We start from the raw sequence: 20,313 nt of genomic DNA on the forward strand, positions 1-20,313 counted from the left end.
AAAATTGGCATTGTTCTGTAAATAGTTTTGTATAATCATGTCTGTAAAATTGGCAGAAGAGATAGCCTAACGGTCTGGCTGCCTGAGGTGGCAGTTTGATGGCCTTGTTGACTGAGGAGGCAAATTGTCTCGCAGTCGAAAGAGGAAGCCTAAATAGGAGTTTGCCTAACGCCCTGGAAGCCTAACGTTGGCAGCCTAGTATCATGAGGAGACCGCCTAACATCTATACATCCTATCGATGTCAGCTTTGCAACCTTAAGTTGGCAATCTAACAGCCTAAAGTCGGCAGCCTAGTAGCTTAAAGTTAGTGACTTATATTATAAATATGGAAACAATTTAAAATACAGTAAAATCACTACGAAAGGTCTTGCAAAAGCACATACAAATGCATGATTATGGAAAAAACGCCTTTACCTTAAGGGCGCTGAACTTTGCAGTCTAATAACCTAAAGCTGGCAGTCTAGGAGCCTGGCAGCCTAAAATTGGTGCCATGTTATAAAAAATGGAACGATCAAAATAATAAAATGGCATGTTGGATTTTTCCTAAAATCTACTCGTACAAATGGCTTCATAATTTACACATTTATTAATCAATACAATATACTTGATCCTGGCAAGTTACATAATTATTGGATAAATTTTTATCAAATTATTGCCATTTTCAGCAGTTTGATAATGAATATCGTGAACCTAAACCTGATTTTTTCTTTAAACGTCCTTTAAAATGTATACTCAGTCTAACTGACTAAAAAGAAATAATTTCCGTAGAATACTGTAGAATTTAAGATATTGTGTCCGTCTATGGCGTTGTACACATAATACCCGTAACAGTTGCCAATGATACGCAACGACGTCATGTTCCAAAACGGACTTTGATGGTAAACATTGAGGTCATGTGTACAAAAGATGGCTAAAACTATTGGAAAAAAAATCAACGGAATCTAGTCTGAAATGTGGTCAACTTTTTACTTGCCAATTTTTAAGACGCTTCTCGAAAGTTCGCAAAGTAATAAGTCAGTGATTGGTATGGTGGCTGATTTGTGCCATTCGGGTTTTCGCCCCGCGACACCGCCAAGCGAAAAGTCGTGAAGTAACAAGTTAAAACGGCGGGATCGCATGACGAAAACACGCTAATTAGCGAGGGCGAGGGGCGAAGTTTAATAAATAAAACTTCGCCCCGAGGGGGCGCGGGACGAGACTTTATAAATAAAACGGCGGGGGCGCGGAGCGAAAACACGCTTATTAGCGCCACCGCTAATTCGCATGTTTTCGCTCCACGCCCCCCCGCGATTTAAACTTGTTAATTATCGACTTTTCGCTTGGCAGGATCGCAGGACGAAAAAACGCTAATTAGCGGGGGCGCGCGGCGAAGTTTTATTTATTAAACTTTGTCCCGCGCCCTCGCTAATTAGCGTGTTTTCGCTCCGCGTCCCCGCCATTTTAACTTGTTAATTTTCGACTTTTCGCTTTGCGGGGTCGCGGGGCGAAAACACGAATGGCACAAATCAGCCACCATAGATTGGTGATAAAAGTCAGTTATGAAAGTTGTGTTGCAGATGTTGTTTATGTAAAAAATTGGTGCTTGTTGTGTTGCCGATGATACCGTTTATTTAAGTCATTAACAGAAGTTGTGTTGCAGATAGCGAACATTTAATCATTTATGTAAGTTCTGTTGAAAAAATATTGTTTACAAAGCTTTTTTGAAGCTATTGAATACTTAAGTCATTGATGAATATTGTGCCGCAAATTTTGTTTACTTAAGTCATCGAAGGAAGTTGTGTTGCAGATATTTTACTTGAGTTTCAAATTAATGTTGTTTTGCAGTTATTTTTCTTAAGTCACTGATGAATATTGTTTTGCAGATATTTTACTTAAGTAACTGATAAATGTTGTTTTGCAGGTATTTTACTTAGATCTATGTCACTGATTATTGTTGGGTTACATATGTTGTTTTGTTTAGTCATTAAAAATGTTGTGTTGCAGATCATATTTGTAGTGAAAGTCATTAAAAAGTACATGTAGATCTACTGAGAACTCACTGAAACAAATTGAAATAAAAAAAAGAAATAACATAAAATACCATATGCAATCTGATATACGGTCTCTGTTTCTAACATTCTGTGGTTGTCTTTATTTCACATATTTTATGTTAAACTGAAATATTATATATTTGTAAAAGTATGTGCATGCTTTATAAGTATACTCTGTTATTATGGTTATAAATCTTTTTTTATCAAAGGAACAAAAATTGAACTTTTGAAATAACATATCAAATGTCTAACGATTTTAAAAAGTCGGAAAAAAGGGAAATCACTCGAAAACAATAAAAACATTTGTCTCATAACTTCAGCAGTATTCAATTCCAACAATATATCAGAGAGCTACTGATTTTATACATTCACGACCTCCCATTGAATTTACAGAGAAGTCAAAAGCGGTCAAAATACCTCTCGTTACATATATTTTCATTTGAAAATGTAACGCTGTCATACCTACTTAGATAAATGAAGCACCATGAGCACACTTGCAGCATCATGCGCACACTTGCAGCACCATGCGCACACTTGCAGCACCAGACAAATAGAATGAAAAATGTCGCGCTACACTTATTTACTCTTTGACTGATCAATACTATATACCCGAAGTTGTTGGTAGTCATAACAAATTAATATAATTTCAAATTGTACCAATGGCTTTTAGATCTATAAAAATATGTAAAATGAAACATTTTTATCAACTTAATTGTATGCTGTTTTCGCCATATATAGATCTAAGCCTATTAGTTTGCACTTTACTCTCTCGAAGAAAATTCTCTTAAGCTGAGGAAATACTGCAAGTTCCAACAGTAGCCAGATCGATCTACGGTTTTGATTTCTACAGAAATTTTAAATAGATCTAAGCCTATTAGTTTGCACTTTACTCTCTCGAAGAAAATTCTCTTAAGCTGAGGAAATAAACACACATACTGCAACAGTAGCCAGATCGATCTACGGTTTTGATTTCTACAGAAATTTTAAAAATCACCATAGATCTAGATCTAAACTGGGACAGACCTGGGACATACGGTAAGATATATCCCAGGACAGACGATAACTTCTGTCCTAGATCTAGATCTAGATCTACCTTGATTATTCCAAATTTTCGCGCACAATAAAAGCACCGGAAGTCGCACACCTGATTGAAGCGAAGCATCAATGTGCTAAAGATGTGCGTTGGGTAGGCGTGAGATAAGGATACGGCTTTTCTTAAGCACATGGTAATTTTAAATTTTAAGCAAATCCCGCGCTTTTTTGGTGCGATTTGCGCATGCGTAATTGAACTTCCTCTTAATAAACATTCGTACACATACGTTTTCGTCGCAGTGATGGATGTTGGAACCTTGAACTGTTCTTTCGTCAGCGAAGATAAGGTTGTTTGCAATGGAACAACGTATAGTCTACCAGAAACTGAAAGCAAATTAAATATTCACGATAAATCGTTTTGGATATATCTAGCTATTTACGTTGCTCTTGTGCTTGCAGCAGGTTCGTCCTCAAAATTTGTCGTATTGATACAGCAAAATAATTTTGATATTCCAACATTTAACACAGTTAAACGAGATTTCGAAGTTTGTTTAACTAATTATTGCAATACTGTATTGAACATTCTTCTCAGGGATAAAGAATAATTTTTGTCTGAGATTTAATGAAATTGGAACATGTAAATTTTATTAGTATCTAATTTCTCTTGCATTGATTGATATTAATTAATATCAACAGTCTGGCCACTATTAAATAGTTACATAATATGAAATTAGGCAAAGCCTATGAACGGGGAAGTCGTTAAAAAAATCCTTTCATTCTTTCCGTTTTAAAGGTGTCATACGATATTACATACACCGCTTCCGTTTTCACTCGGAACACTCGACGATTATTACTAATCCGAAAAGTTGAGATTTGTTCCGTTATCGGAATACCCCGCCTATTATCATTGACATACATTGTAAATGGCGGCGCCCGACTAGAACTGACACTGAAAATTTCATTGATAGGTATAGAATTCTATATATATTTTAATTGTTTTTTATTTGATTTCTTTTAAATATTCACATGAACTGAAGTCTATAGCCGGGCAAGCCAAAGCCCAGTCCCGCTTCGCAGGCCCGGTCTTTGACTTCCCCGTATTAGTACAGGCAACTGGATTCAGCCCATTTGACCAGTTCAGAGCAAGACTTTGTGCTGTCAGATCATGGCTTGCACTGTTACCTATTCAGTCACTCACTCACGGTGCATGTTTTGAAATTTTCCCTTAAAAATGGTGAATGGTTTGAAAGTTAGTATGGTCACAAATTAAGTTTGAACTTTAAACAAGCAGTAATTCAATTGCCACACCTCCAGATTTGTAAATGACAAAAAGGTATCTTGATATGAAACTTGTATTTGACAATGATTTTTGTTTTCAATTTTCAAAACAACATGTGGCTTCCTGAAGGGGAAAATATAGCAGGATAAAACAGAAATAGGGGCAAACCAGAATTCAAAATCCAAAAATTGAGAATAGAATTTACCTGCACATTTCATAAAATTTTCAATTTCAATTCAATTTAACATGCATGGTACCTAGCTGAAGCTATCTTTAGGACAACTTTCGGTCTTTCAGTGAATTAAATTTATCAACAAGCTTATACAAGTCTGCTGTTGTTAAAATATGGTTCTGGTGAAGAATGTTCACAGTGGCATTATAGGGAAAATATACCTATTTTAAGCTAAGGGGAAACAGCCTTTATTTGGGTGTTAAATATAGAGAGAAAAAAAAAATGTTTGACTTGAGTGGATCAGAATCTCAATGTGTGATACATCAGATCCAATACTCAATGAGAGTACTTTCAAATGACCTTATTTTAATTTATACTGTAGTAACTTTGTACTAAAGTGTTCCATAATGCCATTGCCAGCCCCATCATTTTGGATCACGCTTGTATACAATACATATTATTTTCTTTCTGTAACATGGTATTAAATGGACTCCACTGAGGTTTTTTGACATGATGGGACTGAAAATATTTTTTTCCAGATAACTGTACCATTTGATGTAGGTATAGACCACAAATCTTTGTGCAAACTTTCAGATCATTCAGGCACTTCGTTTTTCCATAATAATTATTCAAATTGTAAAGAAATGACCCAAAATGAAAAGCGTTTAAACCCTTTTCACTTAAATTAGGCTAAGAAAAGCATTAAACTACGATTTTCGATTTATTTTGAAGTATATTTCTTAACTAACTTTGCATATATTTCTGTTTAAAGCGCCCCAGTTTATTTATGTAAGAAATTCTAATGTTATGTTTTTAGGCTTTTAAACCTCAGTGGTGTCCCTTTAATACATGTGATTCTGTTGAAGGTTTGATAAAACCGAAACCGGTAGAAAATAAATGGCATTGATGTGTTGTATTTCTCCATTTTCCTCTTATTTTGATGTAGTACATGAGTTAAATAAAGTAAAATATCTACTTATATATTTGATGTCTGTATAGTATACATGTATAATCATCTAATACAGGGCTGATGTCTGGTTTGACAATGGGACTTCTTTCACTGGACATGATGACATTGAAAGTACTTAAAGATGGCGGAACACCTAGTGAGAAAAAACATGCTCAAAGGATTATTCCAATTGTTAAACGGCACCATTTATTGTTGGTTACCTTGTTGCTAGGCAATGCAGCAGCTGTGGAAGCCATGCCAATATTTCTGGACCGAATATCTGACCCAGTGACAGCCATCCTGGTCTCTGTTACAGCAGTTCTAATTTTTGGGGAGTAGGTATATTGTTTGATTTGTGACCAATGATTTCTTTAAACTGTAATGTTCTATTAATGTAGTGTGTAACAAATGTAAAATCCTATTTATGGTGATAACTTGTTCTTCAGGTTCTGTTCGACATATAAAACCTCTACAGTTAAATGTTTTACCTTTCTTATGAGTAAGGCTTACTGTACATATTTAAACTTTTTATGAACATATTTTTAGAAAATGCTACAATACAGTGGTTGTTTTTTCAGAGCAATACAACTTTCGTTGTTCAGTACATTTTACTTCTACAGTTTAAGGTTTTGTTACTTTGCCTTTTGACAGTTTTTTTATGAGTATTAATTAGAAAAAGCTAACATTTTGTTATCTTTTTTTTTCCAGAGTGATACCACAGGCAATTTGTACAAGATTTGGTTTGGCCATAGGATCATCTCTAGCACCGTAAGTCTTTACTCCTATGCAGGTTTTTTTGTGTGTATTTTTTTTTTACAAAAGTTAAAATCCTTAAGCTTTTTGAAGCCAAAATGATAGGAAAGTGATATTTAAAATATTTAAGTTGAATATAGTTGAATTTAAGGTTTCATAAAAAATCAAGATGGAAGTTAAAATGAAATTTAATCTAAAACATGGTCAACCCTTGATTTACTGAGCAAGTGATAAAGTTTTTTTAAGGGCAATTTTAGACTGGTAGATGTACATTTTCACGATGCTTGAACTAAAAGTGATTAGCATGTGTCACCAGTATAGAGGCAGACCAGCTAGCACATCTGTGCCATTAACCAGGCTCTTAACTGTTGGTTGCTCATTTGAGCCGTGCCATGACAAAACCAACATAATGGGTTTTGCCACCAGCATGGATCCAGACGAGTCTGCGCATCCACGCAGTCTGATCAGGATCCATGCTGTGAGCTATCAGTTCCTCTACTTGTTATAGGGTTTGTAAGCGAACAGCATGGATCCTGATCAGACTGCGCGGATGCGCAGGCTGGTCTGGATCCATGCTGGTCGCAAACCCATTATGTTGTTTTTGTCGTGACGTGGCTCATTTTTTTTTTGTATTTGATATTGTACATGTAATCCCATTAAGTGGACTGTTCCAAATTTAAAACAGGGCAAGTTCATTACAAAAATTCAGCAGGTTCAAGCTTTATATAAAGTTAGATTATAAACATTTGTGTATATCTTAATTTCAGATTGGTATATTTATTAATGGGTCTATTTTTCGTGATTGCCTGGCCATTGTCAAAGCTTCTAGACTGTATGCTGGGTAAAGACCATGATACTTTCTACAGAAGAGCTCAACTCAAGGTATAAACATCTCACTTAAAATATTACTATCATTATATAAACTTGACCATCTAGCTGATACATTACTTATAGTGTGGTCTCACCATGTATCTCTCTTTTTAATTACAGTGTACAAAGTACTAAGGGAAGTAATAAGAATAGCTTTTTGATACTAATTATAGATTAGCTAAATGTTTACTAGATGCACCATTTTTCTAAAATGACACTACTTTATGAAGTATTTACATTAAGATAGAGCTAGAATTTTTATGATAATCAAGTTTGTTACGTAAAGAAGTAAATAGATATCTTTACATTCAATGCATCCAGAGAAAGTAATGTTGATGACTTGCAAATCTAGTATATATGTTTTATGTGTTGATTGTATGTAAAGTGGATGTGTTTGTTTTATGTGTGTTGGTTGAATGTAAAGTGGATTTGTATGTTTTATGTGTATATGTAATGTTATTATATATTTAAGGTATTGGTTGACCTACACGGGGATCCAGGTGAACATTTAGCACACCCAGAGTCTCTGTCCAAAGATGAAGTTATGATAATTAAGGTGAGATAGTAAAATATTAGCATATCAATATCTTGTTATATCTTCTATTTTTATAGGCTGCTACAATTAGCTCTCTATTGTCATATAATTCTGTTTGGTTGTTTGGTTTTACGACACACCAACACAGTATAGGTCATATGGACCAAAACAGAAAATATTTTGGCTTACTTAAGGTGTTACAAACTTCAAAGCAACACTAAGGTTTAAAACCACCTCACCTGCTGGAGCTAAAAGATTCATAGATTCCAGTTATTGGAATCCATTTACTCACCTTTTATGATCATGCAGGAATATACATTGGCTGCAATTCTAATGCCTCAACCATTAAAGGCAACCCCTCTGCTACAAGGGGCCTATTGCCATACAAGTTTACTGTATTGTAACCACTTAAACTCTATTTATTCAAATGTATCGAAAAAATGTAGCCATTGATATATAAACATAAAATTTATCAAAATAATGTAGCATTGATAATATTAACACAAAGTGTATAACTATATATTGTAGCATTGATTTATAAACACATTGAATATCAAAATCATGTTGTTAATCATTCTTCAAGTAGTCATTGTTGACATACTAGATATTTCAAAGATTATGTTTAGTATTTTTGTTAATTAAAAGGGGGCACTGGACATGAAGAGTAAAACAGCAAAAGATGCGATGGTACCCATTGATTGTGTTTACATGTTGGATATCAATAGAAACCTTGATAATGAGACAATGTCTGAGGTGAGATTATTATAGTTTTATTAAGTGACTAGATTATCTTCATCTTATACTCTTGATGTACTTCTATTTTTCCGAAGGTTGGCTGTAGTACTCTTATTCAAAATATTGATTTTTATGCCCCCACAAAGTGGGAGCATATAGCGTTGCACTTGTCCGTCCGTCTGTCCTTCCGTCCGTCCGTCCATCCGTATGTCCGTCCGTACGTCTGTCCGTCTGTATGTCCCGAAATCTTGTGAACGCAACTCCTCTTAAACCGGATGGCAGATTTTGCTTAAACTTACAGGGATGAACAACCTTAATGTGTAGATGGTTGTAAAGGAAGGAATTTTCGCTGCGACCAAATTTAACAGAATTATGGCCCTTTGTTGATTTTTTCAGTATATACTATGTAAAAATTTTGTGAACGCAACTCCTCTTAAACCGGATGGCAGATTTTGCTTAAACTTACAGGGATGAACAACCTTAATGTGTAGATGGTTGTAAAGGAAGGAATTTTCGCTGCGACCAAATTTAACAGAATTATGGCCCTTTGTTGATTTTTTCACTATATACTATGTAAAAATTTTGTGAACGCAACTCCTCTTAAACCGGATGGCAGATTTTGCTTAAACTTCCAGGGAAGAACAACCTTAATGTGTAGATGGTAGTAAAGGAAGGAATTTTTTGCTGCGACCAAATTTAACAGAATTATGGCCCTTTGTTGATTTTTTCACTATGTACCATATAGAAATTTTGTGAACACAACTCCTCTTAAACCGGATGGCAGATTTTGCTTAAACTTCCAGGGATGAACAACCTTAATGTGTAGATGGTAGTAAAGGAAGAAATTTTTACTGCGACCAAATTTAACAGAATTATGGCCCTTTGTTGATTTTTTTCACTATATACTATGTAGAAATTTTGTGAACGCAACTCCTCTTTAACCGGATGGCAGATTTTGCTTAAACTTCCAGGGATGAACAACCTTAATGTGTAGACAGTTTTAAAGGAAGGAATTTTTGCCCTAACCAAACTTTACAGAATTATGGCCCTTTGTTATCCCCCGCCGATGGAATCAGGAGGGGGATATAGTTTTGGCGTTGTCCGTCCGTCTGTCTGTCTGAGCCAACATTTGATTATTATGAGCTTCATTCCGTAGTTAAATAAAGAACATAAACTCATAAAATTGAAATTAAGAGCTATTTTTTTGCTTTTATGAGCTTATTTTGCTTATGGACGTTGGTCCAGGTGGTGTTTATGAGCTCATTTGCCCCATAAACATCAAATTTTGGTACGTCCGTCCATCCGTCCGTACGAATTTCGTTTCCGGAGTAGTTCTCTGCAACTACTGGCTGGAATTCAACAAAACTTTATGGGAATCATCAATATCAAGAGGAGATGCGCATATCGTCGGCTTGTTCCGGTCCGACCCTTTAACTCAGAGTTATGGCCCTTGATTAGTGATGTAGTATGCATATAGAGTAAAAATGGTTTCCGGAGTAGTTCTCTGCAACTACTGGCTGGATTTCAACGAAACTTTATGGGAATCATCAATATCAAGAGGAGATGCGCATATCGTTGGCTTGTTCCGGTCAGTTACTTTAACTCAGAGTTATGGCACTTGATTAGTTATGTAGTATGCATATAGAGTAAAAATCAATCGTTTCCACACTACTTCTCTGCAACTACTGGCTGGAATTCAACGAAACTTTATGGGAATCATCAATATCAAGAGGAGATGGGCATATCGTTGGCTTGTTCCGGTCAGACACTTTAACTCAGAGTTATGGCCCTTGATTAGTTATGCAGTATGCATATGGAGTAAAAATCATTTCTGCGCTACTTCTCTGCAACTACTGGCTGGAATTCAATGAAACTTTATGGGAACCTTCAATACCAAGAGGAGATGCGCATATCGTCGGCTTGTTCCGGTCAGACACTTTAACTCAGAGTTATGGCCCTTGATTAGTTATGCAATATGCATATGGAGTAAAAATCATTTCTGGAGTAGTTCTCTGCAACTACTGGCTGGAATTCAACGAAACTTTATGGGAATCATCAATATCAAGAGGAGATGCGCATATGGTCGGCTTGTTCCGGTCAGACCCTTTAACTCAGAGTTATGGCCCTTGATTTGTTATGTAGTATGCATATAGAGTAAAAATCGTTTCTGCACTACTTCTCTGCAACTACTGGCTGGAATTCAACGAAACTTTATGGGAACCTTCAATACCAAGAGGAGATGCGCATATCGTCGGCTTGTTCCGGTCAGACACTTTAACTCAGAGTTATGGCCCTTGATTAGTTATGCAGTATCCATATAGAAAAATATTTGTTTCCTCGCTACTTCTCTGCTACTACTGGCTGGAATTCAATGAAACTTTATGGGATACTAAGAGGAGATATGCATATAGTCGCCTTGTTCCAGTGAGATACTTATAACTCAGATTTATGGCTCTTGATTAGTTATGTTTCTCATTGGCATTTCCAGATTTTACTATTTAACACAAAGTTATGGCTCTGTTATTGCCCTGAATATTTATCAAGTTCAAAGAATATTACTGTTTATGCCATGATTAATATATAAATAAAGCCTTATGTCTTCAGTTGTTGTGTTAATAATAACCAGTACTCGGCGGGGGATATAAATTCAACAAATTTGCTTGTTGATTTTTAGTTTTCAACTTGTGGCACATGTAGTCTAAAAAATATTTGACCTAGAGTCATAAGATTGACAGAACAGTGGCGTGTGGGGGCATCAGTGTCCTATGGACACAATTCTAGTTTTTTCAGAAAAACACTTCAATATTTATTTGACTGGTATAAAAATTTGTAAACTGGTTTGTCTACCAGTATTTGTTTGTCTGTGTCTCTTTCAAATGCTCTTTTGTGCATAATTTCAAGCATAAACCTGCACATGAGTAGAACTACCAAACTTCTGTAAGCTGAATGGTTACCTTCCGCATATGAAAGATTAAAAAAGTCTCTGACACTGACATTTTCCCACAGCAGTGAAGGGCAAGTGATTTGAAGTCAGCAATCTTAACCACTGTGCCGCACCTGGAGTCTTTCTCCACCATTGAAGCTAATATTACTTCTACAGTATCAGTGTGACTTAAGGTGTCAAGTGGCAGCTACAAGAAGTTGCCCTGTACTTCAGTGTTGTTATATTTTTCTGGTCCATCGGGATCATTGATTCCAGCACTTACAAGTGTACCAGTCAAGATGATGCTAGGGGGCGTGAGGGATGTTGCACTTATTCATTAATTCTTCATGTACAGACTCAATCAAACTGAGTTTGCAATTTTCATGCTATTTGTTAATGCTTCCTTAGGTGCACCCTTCCAGATTTCTTTTTAAACCCTACAAATCATACAATTAAAGTAAAATGTACTTGACTAGGCCAAAAAAAATCTTATCATTTTGCCTGTAGTAGCTTTTTTTATTTCATTAAGATAAATCCTTGTGTTGTTTTTTTGTATTATTTAAGATTTATTTGTTGCAGTTTGAAGGAATTAATTCATGAAAAGAGTTATTTTCCTCAATTAGTGGCTGATTCAATTAAAAATGAGAGAAAATATATCTGTATTCTTCCTAGAACTTTTGATTCATTTCATTCTTCAAGTATGACATGTTTTAATTATAACTTTTACATATGTTGCATCTGTTTTAACTTGCACAAAATTTAATATTTAATAAATTATAAGAGTGTCTTGAAGAAAATTACCTAGAGTTTTATATTACTCAGAGTTTTGAAATATTAACTTTATCTCTGATATTAAATTCTGCAGATTGACTGAAACATAATATTTTTAATTCATATTAGAATGCTAAAGGCAGTTTTTATATAGTTAAGAGAAATAAACATGATATTTTGTGATGATTTATGAATATTATGCAAAAACAAAAATTGTCACGAAATATGTGAAAGTGGAAATATTTGTGAGGCAAATTAAATTTTAATGTCAACAAGTTAACTTCTATTTCTTAAAGGAATGTTCTGATGCTCTATGGTTGAAGTCTTTTTATTTGTTCTTTGTTTCATTTGAAAGATAATTAAATTTAATTATACCAGTCCAAATCCCTTGCATCTGATTGATTGATTTTGGTAGCGTATTTGAAGTTAACCAATGAGTGACCTTGATTGTAGACTGGTTGTCAATTTGCCATGTATGAATTTAAACCTGTGTTGGGGAAACAATTTTGATCATTTGAAAGTTTATAAAAGTAAAATAAACTGCTGTTGTTATTGATGTTGGTATCATTATCATTAATTTTATGATATGAATGTTTTGTATTTACTGCCAAAGCGTCTTTTTTGTCTTCGAAAATTAAAGAATACATAATAAATATATAAAAAAATATATAAAAACATAGATTGTTGAATATTTTCTTGTTTGATACTCAAGGACTTGATAAATATAAACATAGTTTAGATGTTTGAAGATTTGTGTGAGTATCACTTTTAAGCAGTAAGAAACCAGGTTGCAAGAGATAGGGATCTTCAGATGTTCAGATGAACATTACATTGTACTTTCAGCTTAGATTAGCCATGCACAAAACTCCTAGTTAGGGCAACTGCCACTCACATGCTTTATGTTCATTTATGTTGTAGAATTTATGAGTCTAAAATTTGAAAGGTTACATATGTTGTTCTAGAAAATATACATAAGGTTTTAATAGATGCTTGTTATAGAACTCTTATTCATGTAGTTTTTAACATTTTATTTATAGATTCTTGAGCAGTCCCACTCTAGGATACCTGTATATGATGGTAGTCGAGACAATATTGTGGGTCTACTGCTGGTGAAAACACTTATTAAATTAGACCCAGATGATGCCACGCCCATCAGGTCACTTGTAGAGAATGGAAATGCAAGACAAGTATTACATACTAGCATGGATAAACCATTGTTTGATCTTCTAAATGAATTCCAGGAAGGCAGAGGTATGATTTGTTTTAGTTATTATTACACTGAATTTTGTGATAATCATATTTGATAGCACAACATTTTTATGCTAAATCCTAAAGGCTGGGTTTGGGGGAATCATTGTGGTAAATATGATTAATTGATGTTACCGGAAACTCAACAAATGTGGGGTTTTCCCATCTTATCCAGAGGTACATAGTTTGTTATAGATTTACATTAAACTACTGTTTACAAAAGAGTGATCAACATGTTGCACTTTTTATGAATTTATTTACCTAGTTGTAACTGATAAAGTTCGATTGAAATTTACAAAGTATCTCTGTTCGTGAAAATATTTAAAAAGAAAACTATTGATGAGTACATGAACTGTTTTAATAGAATTTGAAGAAAACAATAATCAGAGATGTGTTTCCCTGCTCATTTTGTGTAATGAATCTGTCCTGTTTTATATATACAATAATCCTTATGTTGTTTTTAAGCCATCATTTAAAGATCAGACTTGCTGATATTTAGTGTTGATTCAAGATTTTTAGTGTTTTGATTTTGAAGCTTATATTTATATAAAGGTCATCTAGCTGTGGTGCATCAGTATAGAGGACATGAAGTGTCATCAGAGAGACAGTCTAGTGTCCTAGATGATGACCCCCACACACCATTACTTCAAAATAATAGGCTAGAAGATGATGATACTCTATTGGATATAAGACCACAGGTAGATAATTTCTGGATATAACACTACAGGTAGATAATTTCTGGATATAACACTACAGGTAGATAATTTCTGGATATAAGAGCACAGGTAGATAATTTCTGGATATAAGACCACATGTAGATAATTCTGTATATAAGATAACATGTAGATAATTTCTGGATATAAGATCACATATAGATAATTTCTGGATATAAAATCACATGTTGATAATTTCTGAATATAAGATCACATGTAGATAATTTCTGGATATAAGACCACATGTAGATAATTTATGGATATAAGAGCACATGTAGATAATTTCTGGATATAAGATCACATGTAGATAATTTCTGAATATAAGACCACAGGTAGATTATTTCTGGATATAAGACCACATGTAGATAATTTCTGGATATAAGACCACATGTAGATAATTCTGGATATAAGATCACATGTAGATAATTTCTGGATATAAGATCACATGTAGATAATTTCTGGATATAAGATCACATGTTGATAATTTCTGGATATAAGACCACATGTAGATAATTTCTGGATATAAGATCACATGTAGATAATTTCTGGATATAAGAGCACATGTAGATAATTTCTGGATATAAGAGCACAGGTAGATAATTTCTGGATATAAGACAACAGTTAAATAATTTCTGGATATAAGAGCACAGGTTGATAATTTCTCGATGTAAGAGCACAGGTAGATAATTTCTGGATGTATGACCAGATGTAGATAATTTCTGGATATAAGATCACATGTAGATAATTTCTTGATATAAGACCACAAGAAGAAAAATTCTGGATATAAGACCACATATAGATAATTTCTTTGTATAAGACCACAAGAAGATTTTTTTGGATAAAAGACAACAGGTAGATAATTTTTGGATAAAAGACCACAGGTAGATAATTTCTGGATATAAGATGACAAGTAGATAATTTCTTGGTTTAAAGACCACAGGTAGATAATCTTCTAAACTTTCTGGTTCATGATCTACTATCCAGCATGAGATGTTTAACCAATATACATTAATTTTCAGTAGATTTTTTTTTCTGTTTAAAGTTTCATGAAGTATATACGTGTATTATTATATTTTAAATTGCTGACATATAATAATGTTACAGACTGTGGGTATAATAACACTGGAAGATGTGCTAGAAGAATTAATACAGGAAGAGATCATTGATGAGACGGATGTCTTTGTGGACATTAAACGTCAGATACAGGTGGCGCGTGCAAAGGCAGCTCGAGGTGACACAGTTCCTAAGGTTAGACTTACTTGTGCCTACGGTGAATAATGTTACAGGTCATATGTTAGAGTTTTAGATACAGTGCCACCAGGGTTTAACATAACACTGTTATGAATCATTGAACTAATTTTTCATACTTAACTTTTAGAGGTTTGCACACACTTCATTTGAGATGTGTGAAGTTAAATGGTTTGCTTCAAGTACATGTACATGTGTATATTGCTTACTTATGATAATCATAATACATTTAGTTTAAAGATTAAGAAGGTGTTTCTATAAGCTTCTAGCTTTCTACACAAGCAAATAAACCAAATTCTTTTTAATGAAATTGATATTATTAATGTAAGAATGTTGTATAAACTTTTTTTTTCATTTTACTGAACTTAAAATTATCTTATCGGTTAACTTTATTTTACCTTTCACAGCAGAGAACAACAAAGTTTAGACGGAGTGCCTCCCACCCCCCAGTGAGTAGACAGGCACAGGGTGTGGCACCTGTCCCGGACCTGGTCACCATTAACAAGAGTACTGATGATCAATTTGGGCTTCTTGTTGACACAGATACGGACAACCTACTTCAACATGAAGTGCTGACATGATTATAACATGGCCATATCGTTACCTAAGTGCAGTAATGGGTTAAGTCCTTCTAAATTTGATAGGAGTTAACTAGTTATTGCACTAAGGTGACGAAATGTCTTAAATCTGTACTGAAATCCAGCCTACTGCACTAGATTTTTGTATCAATAGAATGTCTGTAGTAAGACCATTATATTAACATTGAAGCATTGAGACATCTTCGAACGTAGTGTGACTAATTACACTAGTTTGTTATTTTTGGACATACTGCCACTGCTCAGGGTATCAGCTTTACTTGTATCCCTTGTGCTGGGGATTATTCAACACATGTACAGTTATTATTGAAAATTAAAAAAAAGTGTTAAATTTAAATGAATTATATGCCTTTGAACAGAAATTTTACATTTAAAAGCAATATCAACAGTGAATACAAATTGGTGCATATGTAATTTCACTGATGTTTCGAATATAGGTAACTAGACTTGTGAAGCAAACTTTTGAGCAATATTTACTAGAGCTTTAGCTTTGTTGCTTATTTTAAGACATACTGATCTCTGCTTATCAACTTCTATATTCTGCTATTGTTTCCTTTATTTAATCAAGAAACTAAATGTTTTATACAATAAAAGTTTTTGTACAAGTTTGTTATTTTACAGGACAGCGATTTTAAAGTGTATTTAGTTGATAATGATAAATAATGTGAAAAATTGTTAAATTTAAGATAGAATGTATAATGATAATTTGTAAAATTGATAACTGATGAAATGCTTGATATATATAGACAATCATTAAAAACAGCAGTTACTTTTTATAACCTTTATGAATCACATTACATGTTATAACCAGTAGTATATAAATAATACATAGGTTTGTGAGTAACAGTAAAAATGTTATCTTTTGAAAATACTGTTACACGAGGCGTTAGCTGATATATGATATATATATATATGTATAAATCATTTGGGTGGTACAAGTTACTCAGTATGAATCATTAGGATATATATGTGGTAAAAGTTACCCAGTATGAATCATTAGGATATATATGTAGTACAAGATACCCGATATGAATCATTAGGATATATGTATGTGGTACAAGTTAACCTTTATGAATCATAAGGGTATATAAGTTGTACAAGTTACCTTGTATGAATCATTAGGATATATAAGAGGTGTAGTTCCCTTGTATAAATCATTAGGATATATAAGTGGTACAAGTTACCCTGTATGAATCATTAGGATCTAAAAGTGATATAAGCTAACCCTGCATGAATCATTACCATATGTAAGTGGCAAAAGTTCCCCGGTATGAATCATTGGGTTAAATAAGTGGTACAAATTGCCCTGTATGAATCATTAATAATTATAATTGTCATTAAGGATTATTTTTTATCTGGTCATTCTAATTTCATCTCTTATAAAATGAGTTCATAGTAACTGTCTTTGCATCTTTAAGTGACAGCCATAGATCAACAGGTTTTTTAGTAAATGAAGAATTTATCATTCGAAAAATTTGTTTGTCTCTCTCACATACAATATTGAGTTCAGTCAAGTAAAATCTTTATTCATTTTTGTTCATCACGATGAAATTGAATTGGCAACTACTGTAGAAAAAATATTTTCTTGAAATTTGTATTCTGAAACTGCCATATTGTTTATAACATATTCACATAAACCAATACAAACATGTATATTTATATTTGTCAGCTCTCATGTTTACCATTTATTCTGTTAAGGGACTTAATTATTAGAATAAAACAGCAATATGTTCATTTGTATTATGTGACTTGCGCACAAAGTGTTTATTTATCTATTTTCTTATCTTATTATGTAATTAATTTATTTTGACATTTTCAAATGTCTACAGTACATATTGATGATAATGTAACATTTAGAGTCATTTATATTTTTGATATATGTTTATATTCTTAGAAAATTGTATGCATATACATTTTGTTCTTAATGAGTAACTTATCAAGAAAACCGATTGAAATGTGTTCTTTTAACAAATTACTGCAATGTTATGATACATGTATATGGAGTTATCCGTTTTGGAATTGAACATCATTCTGTTGTAAATTTGACTTTATTTAATATTTATTTATACATGTACTAAAATTTATCATTATTTTTGGTGCCAGGCATACATTCTATGACAAGGTTTTTGGAAAAATTATCTTCAGTTTTTTTATTTGTACATTTCTTACTAAATTAAATTATTATAATACACATATTATGTACAAGTTTGTGCGATCTTAGACATTTTATAGTCTGTTTTTGTAAACAGGTGCTTGTTGCTCCATTTTCTGTATTCTTTTTCTGATTTCATCTATTAGACTGTGATATCTCATATTTAAATTTATGCTTGTTAAATATATATCTTCATCTATCTACATTTGCTGTGCATTAACATATGATCATTATATGAATGCTTTATGAAGACATTAAAACTAGATTTAAAATTTGGAGTTGTAGTTTATATAATGTTTTGCAACTTTTCCCTTCTATTTTTAACTATTACCTCACAATACCAAAATTGAGCCGTGTCATGGCAAAACCAACATAATGGCTTTGCGACCAGCATGGATCCAGACCAGCCTGTAATAGAGTTTGTAAGCTAACAGCATGGATCCTGATCAGACTGCGGGGATGCGCAGGCTGGTCTGGATCCATGCTGGTCGCAAACACATTATGTTGGTTTTGTTGTGACGCGGCTCAAATGAAGTTATCTATGGTTAAGTTCAATCCAGAAGAACAGTGACTGAGTGGTTAGGGTGTCACTACCAAAGAATTGTGGGTTTTGAGCCGTACATTGGTCATGTCCATGTTACCCTCTCTTACTAACATGTTTAGTTTGTAAAAGAAAGATGCAAATGCATCAGAAAAGAACTTGCTATCACTGTGTTTCAAACTTTGTTTTAAACGAAAGTAACAACATGCCAATTGGCAATTGCCTGATGCTGTGTTTCTTTAATAAAGGTTTATCCGCCTGTTAAAGCACAACAAGTAGCTTTCACTATAAAGTACATAACCTGGACATGTCACCAGTCAGGTCCTTATCCCTTAGATTTAAGGTTAAAGATTGAAGTAATGAGCCATGTGCTTCTCAATGATGTTCATGTACCAAGGGCAATGAGTGAGATAGCCTGATACAGTTGTCTAAGGTTGTATTCAAAGTTGTGTAGGTATGCACTCAACTGTAACTCGCAGGTCTCTTGCGGCTTTTTTGTGGCTTGAGCTTTACGCTTTATATTGTCATCCAAACTATAGTTATGGCTATTCTACAATGAAATTAGGCAAATGGTTTCATGACGTTCAGCTCTAAGAATGGTGCTTTTTATGAAAATTTGCAGCTATATACAGATAGAAGAAATCGCTGATCCAAAAGTCCATCATGCCATAAGGGCCTCCCTTGGACATTTTTCCTCGGCTAGAGCTTTGTGCCCTCTGGGACATACAAACACTTTGTCTCGTGCCATAACATGTCCATAAAAATGAACCTTCAAACTGGCTAATTCTTAAAGGAATCAGATAAATGATTTACAGCCTCCGTGGTCGAGAGGTTATGGTCGATTACTACTGATCCAGTTACCTCTCTGGCATGGGTTCGATCCCCGGGAGATGCTTTGGTAGTTTAGCACGGAGGAAGGTAGTCTAGTACTGGTGTAACTCTCCAGGAACGATGGTTAGGAAACTACCCGCCTATATGACTGAAATACTGTTGGGAAAAGGCGTAAAATGAAACAAACAAACAAGATGAATGATTTTGTAACAGTGGGCTTGAGAAAATAGTGCTTTTTACGAAAATTCGAAAAACTATTTTAAACAGAAAAACCATTCTAAAAATCAACCATGCCAAAGTTATGAGTCTTGGGTATTGAGCAAAGAATTTTCAATGTTCACAAAAGAGCCTTATTTCATTCATGCAAAGAGGTACAGGCCTTTGGCAGTGACCTCCAATCATAATACCCCAACACATGTGCATCATTAAATTTAAGTTTTGAAGATTGATGTTGCAAGCAAACCTTTAACAATTTTCTAAGTTCACAAAGGGTCAATATTTTATCAAAATCCATGCCAAGAGTTATGGGCCTTGGATAGTGACCACCATTTATGATCCATAAAGCATATTCTTAGTTTCAAGTGAAAACCTTTAGTAGTTTTGAAAAGTGACGTTCACAAGGCTCATAATGCAGTCAAAATGGGCATTACACTGCAACCTCTAATTTTGATCCTTAAGTTCAAGTGAACACTGTCAGTAGTTTTGAATATTGATGTTGCATGTAAAAAAGTTAACAAAGGGCCACAATTCAGTCAAAATCTCTGTCAGTTATTTGCCTTGGATAGGGGCCTCCAATTATGATCACAGACATGCAAAACTTTAACAAATAATTTTTGTAAGCTCCTAACGGTCTATAATTCTCTCAAATTTCATGCTATGGTTACCTGATCTTGGATGATGTCAAATTATGATAGGTAAGCAAGATTGCCCCCACT

At 33.9% G+C, this 20,313-nt stretch overlaps 1 protein-coding gene across 1 annotated transcript; it reads left to right on the forward strand.

Annotated features, from left to right (window-relative positions):
- Positions 1-3,461: 3,461 nt before the first annotated feature.
- On the forward strand, positions 3,462-18,196 carry LOC132754699 (uncharacterized; the record flags this gene model as incomplete). Its single annotated transcript, XM_060745364.1, is given in 10 exon segments — positions 3,462-3,524; positions 5,539-5,797; positions 6,171-6,230; positions 6,983-7,097; positions 7,558-7,641; positions 8,266-8,373; positions 13,087-13,300; positions 13,850-13,995; positions 15,115-15,258; positions 15,666-18,196. Coding segments are annotated over 10 exon segments (1,367 nt in total), but the record flags the coding sequence as incomplete, so codon positions are not given.
- Positions 18,197-20,313: the final 2,117 nt, after the last annotated feature.

Source organism: Ruditapes philippinarum, unplaced genomic scaffold (genome assembly GCF_026571515.1).
Source record: "Ruditapes philippinarum isolate M1 unplaced genomic scaffold, ASM2657151v2 ctg804_1_1_1_1, whole genome shotgun sequence".
Classification (NCBI taxonomy): domain Eukaryota; kingdom Metazoa; phylum Mollusca; class Bivalvia; order Venerida; family Veneridae; genus Ruditapes; species Ruditapes philippinarum.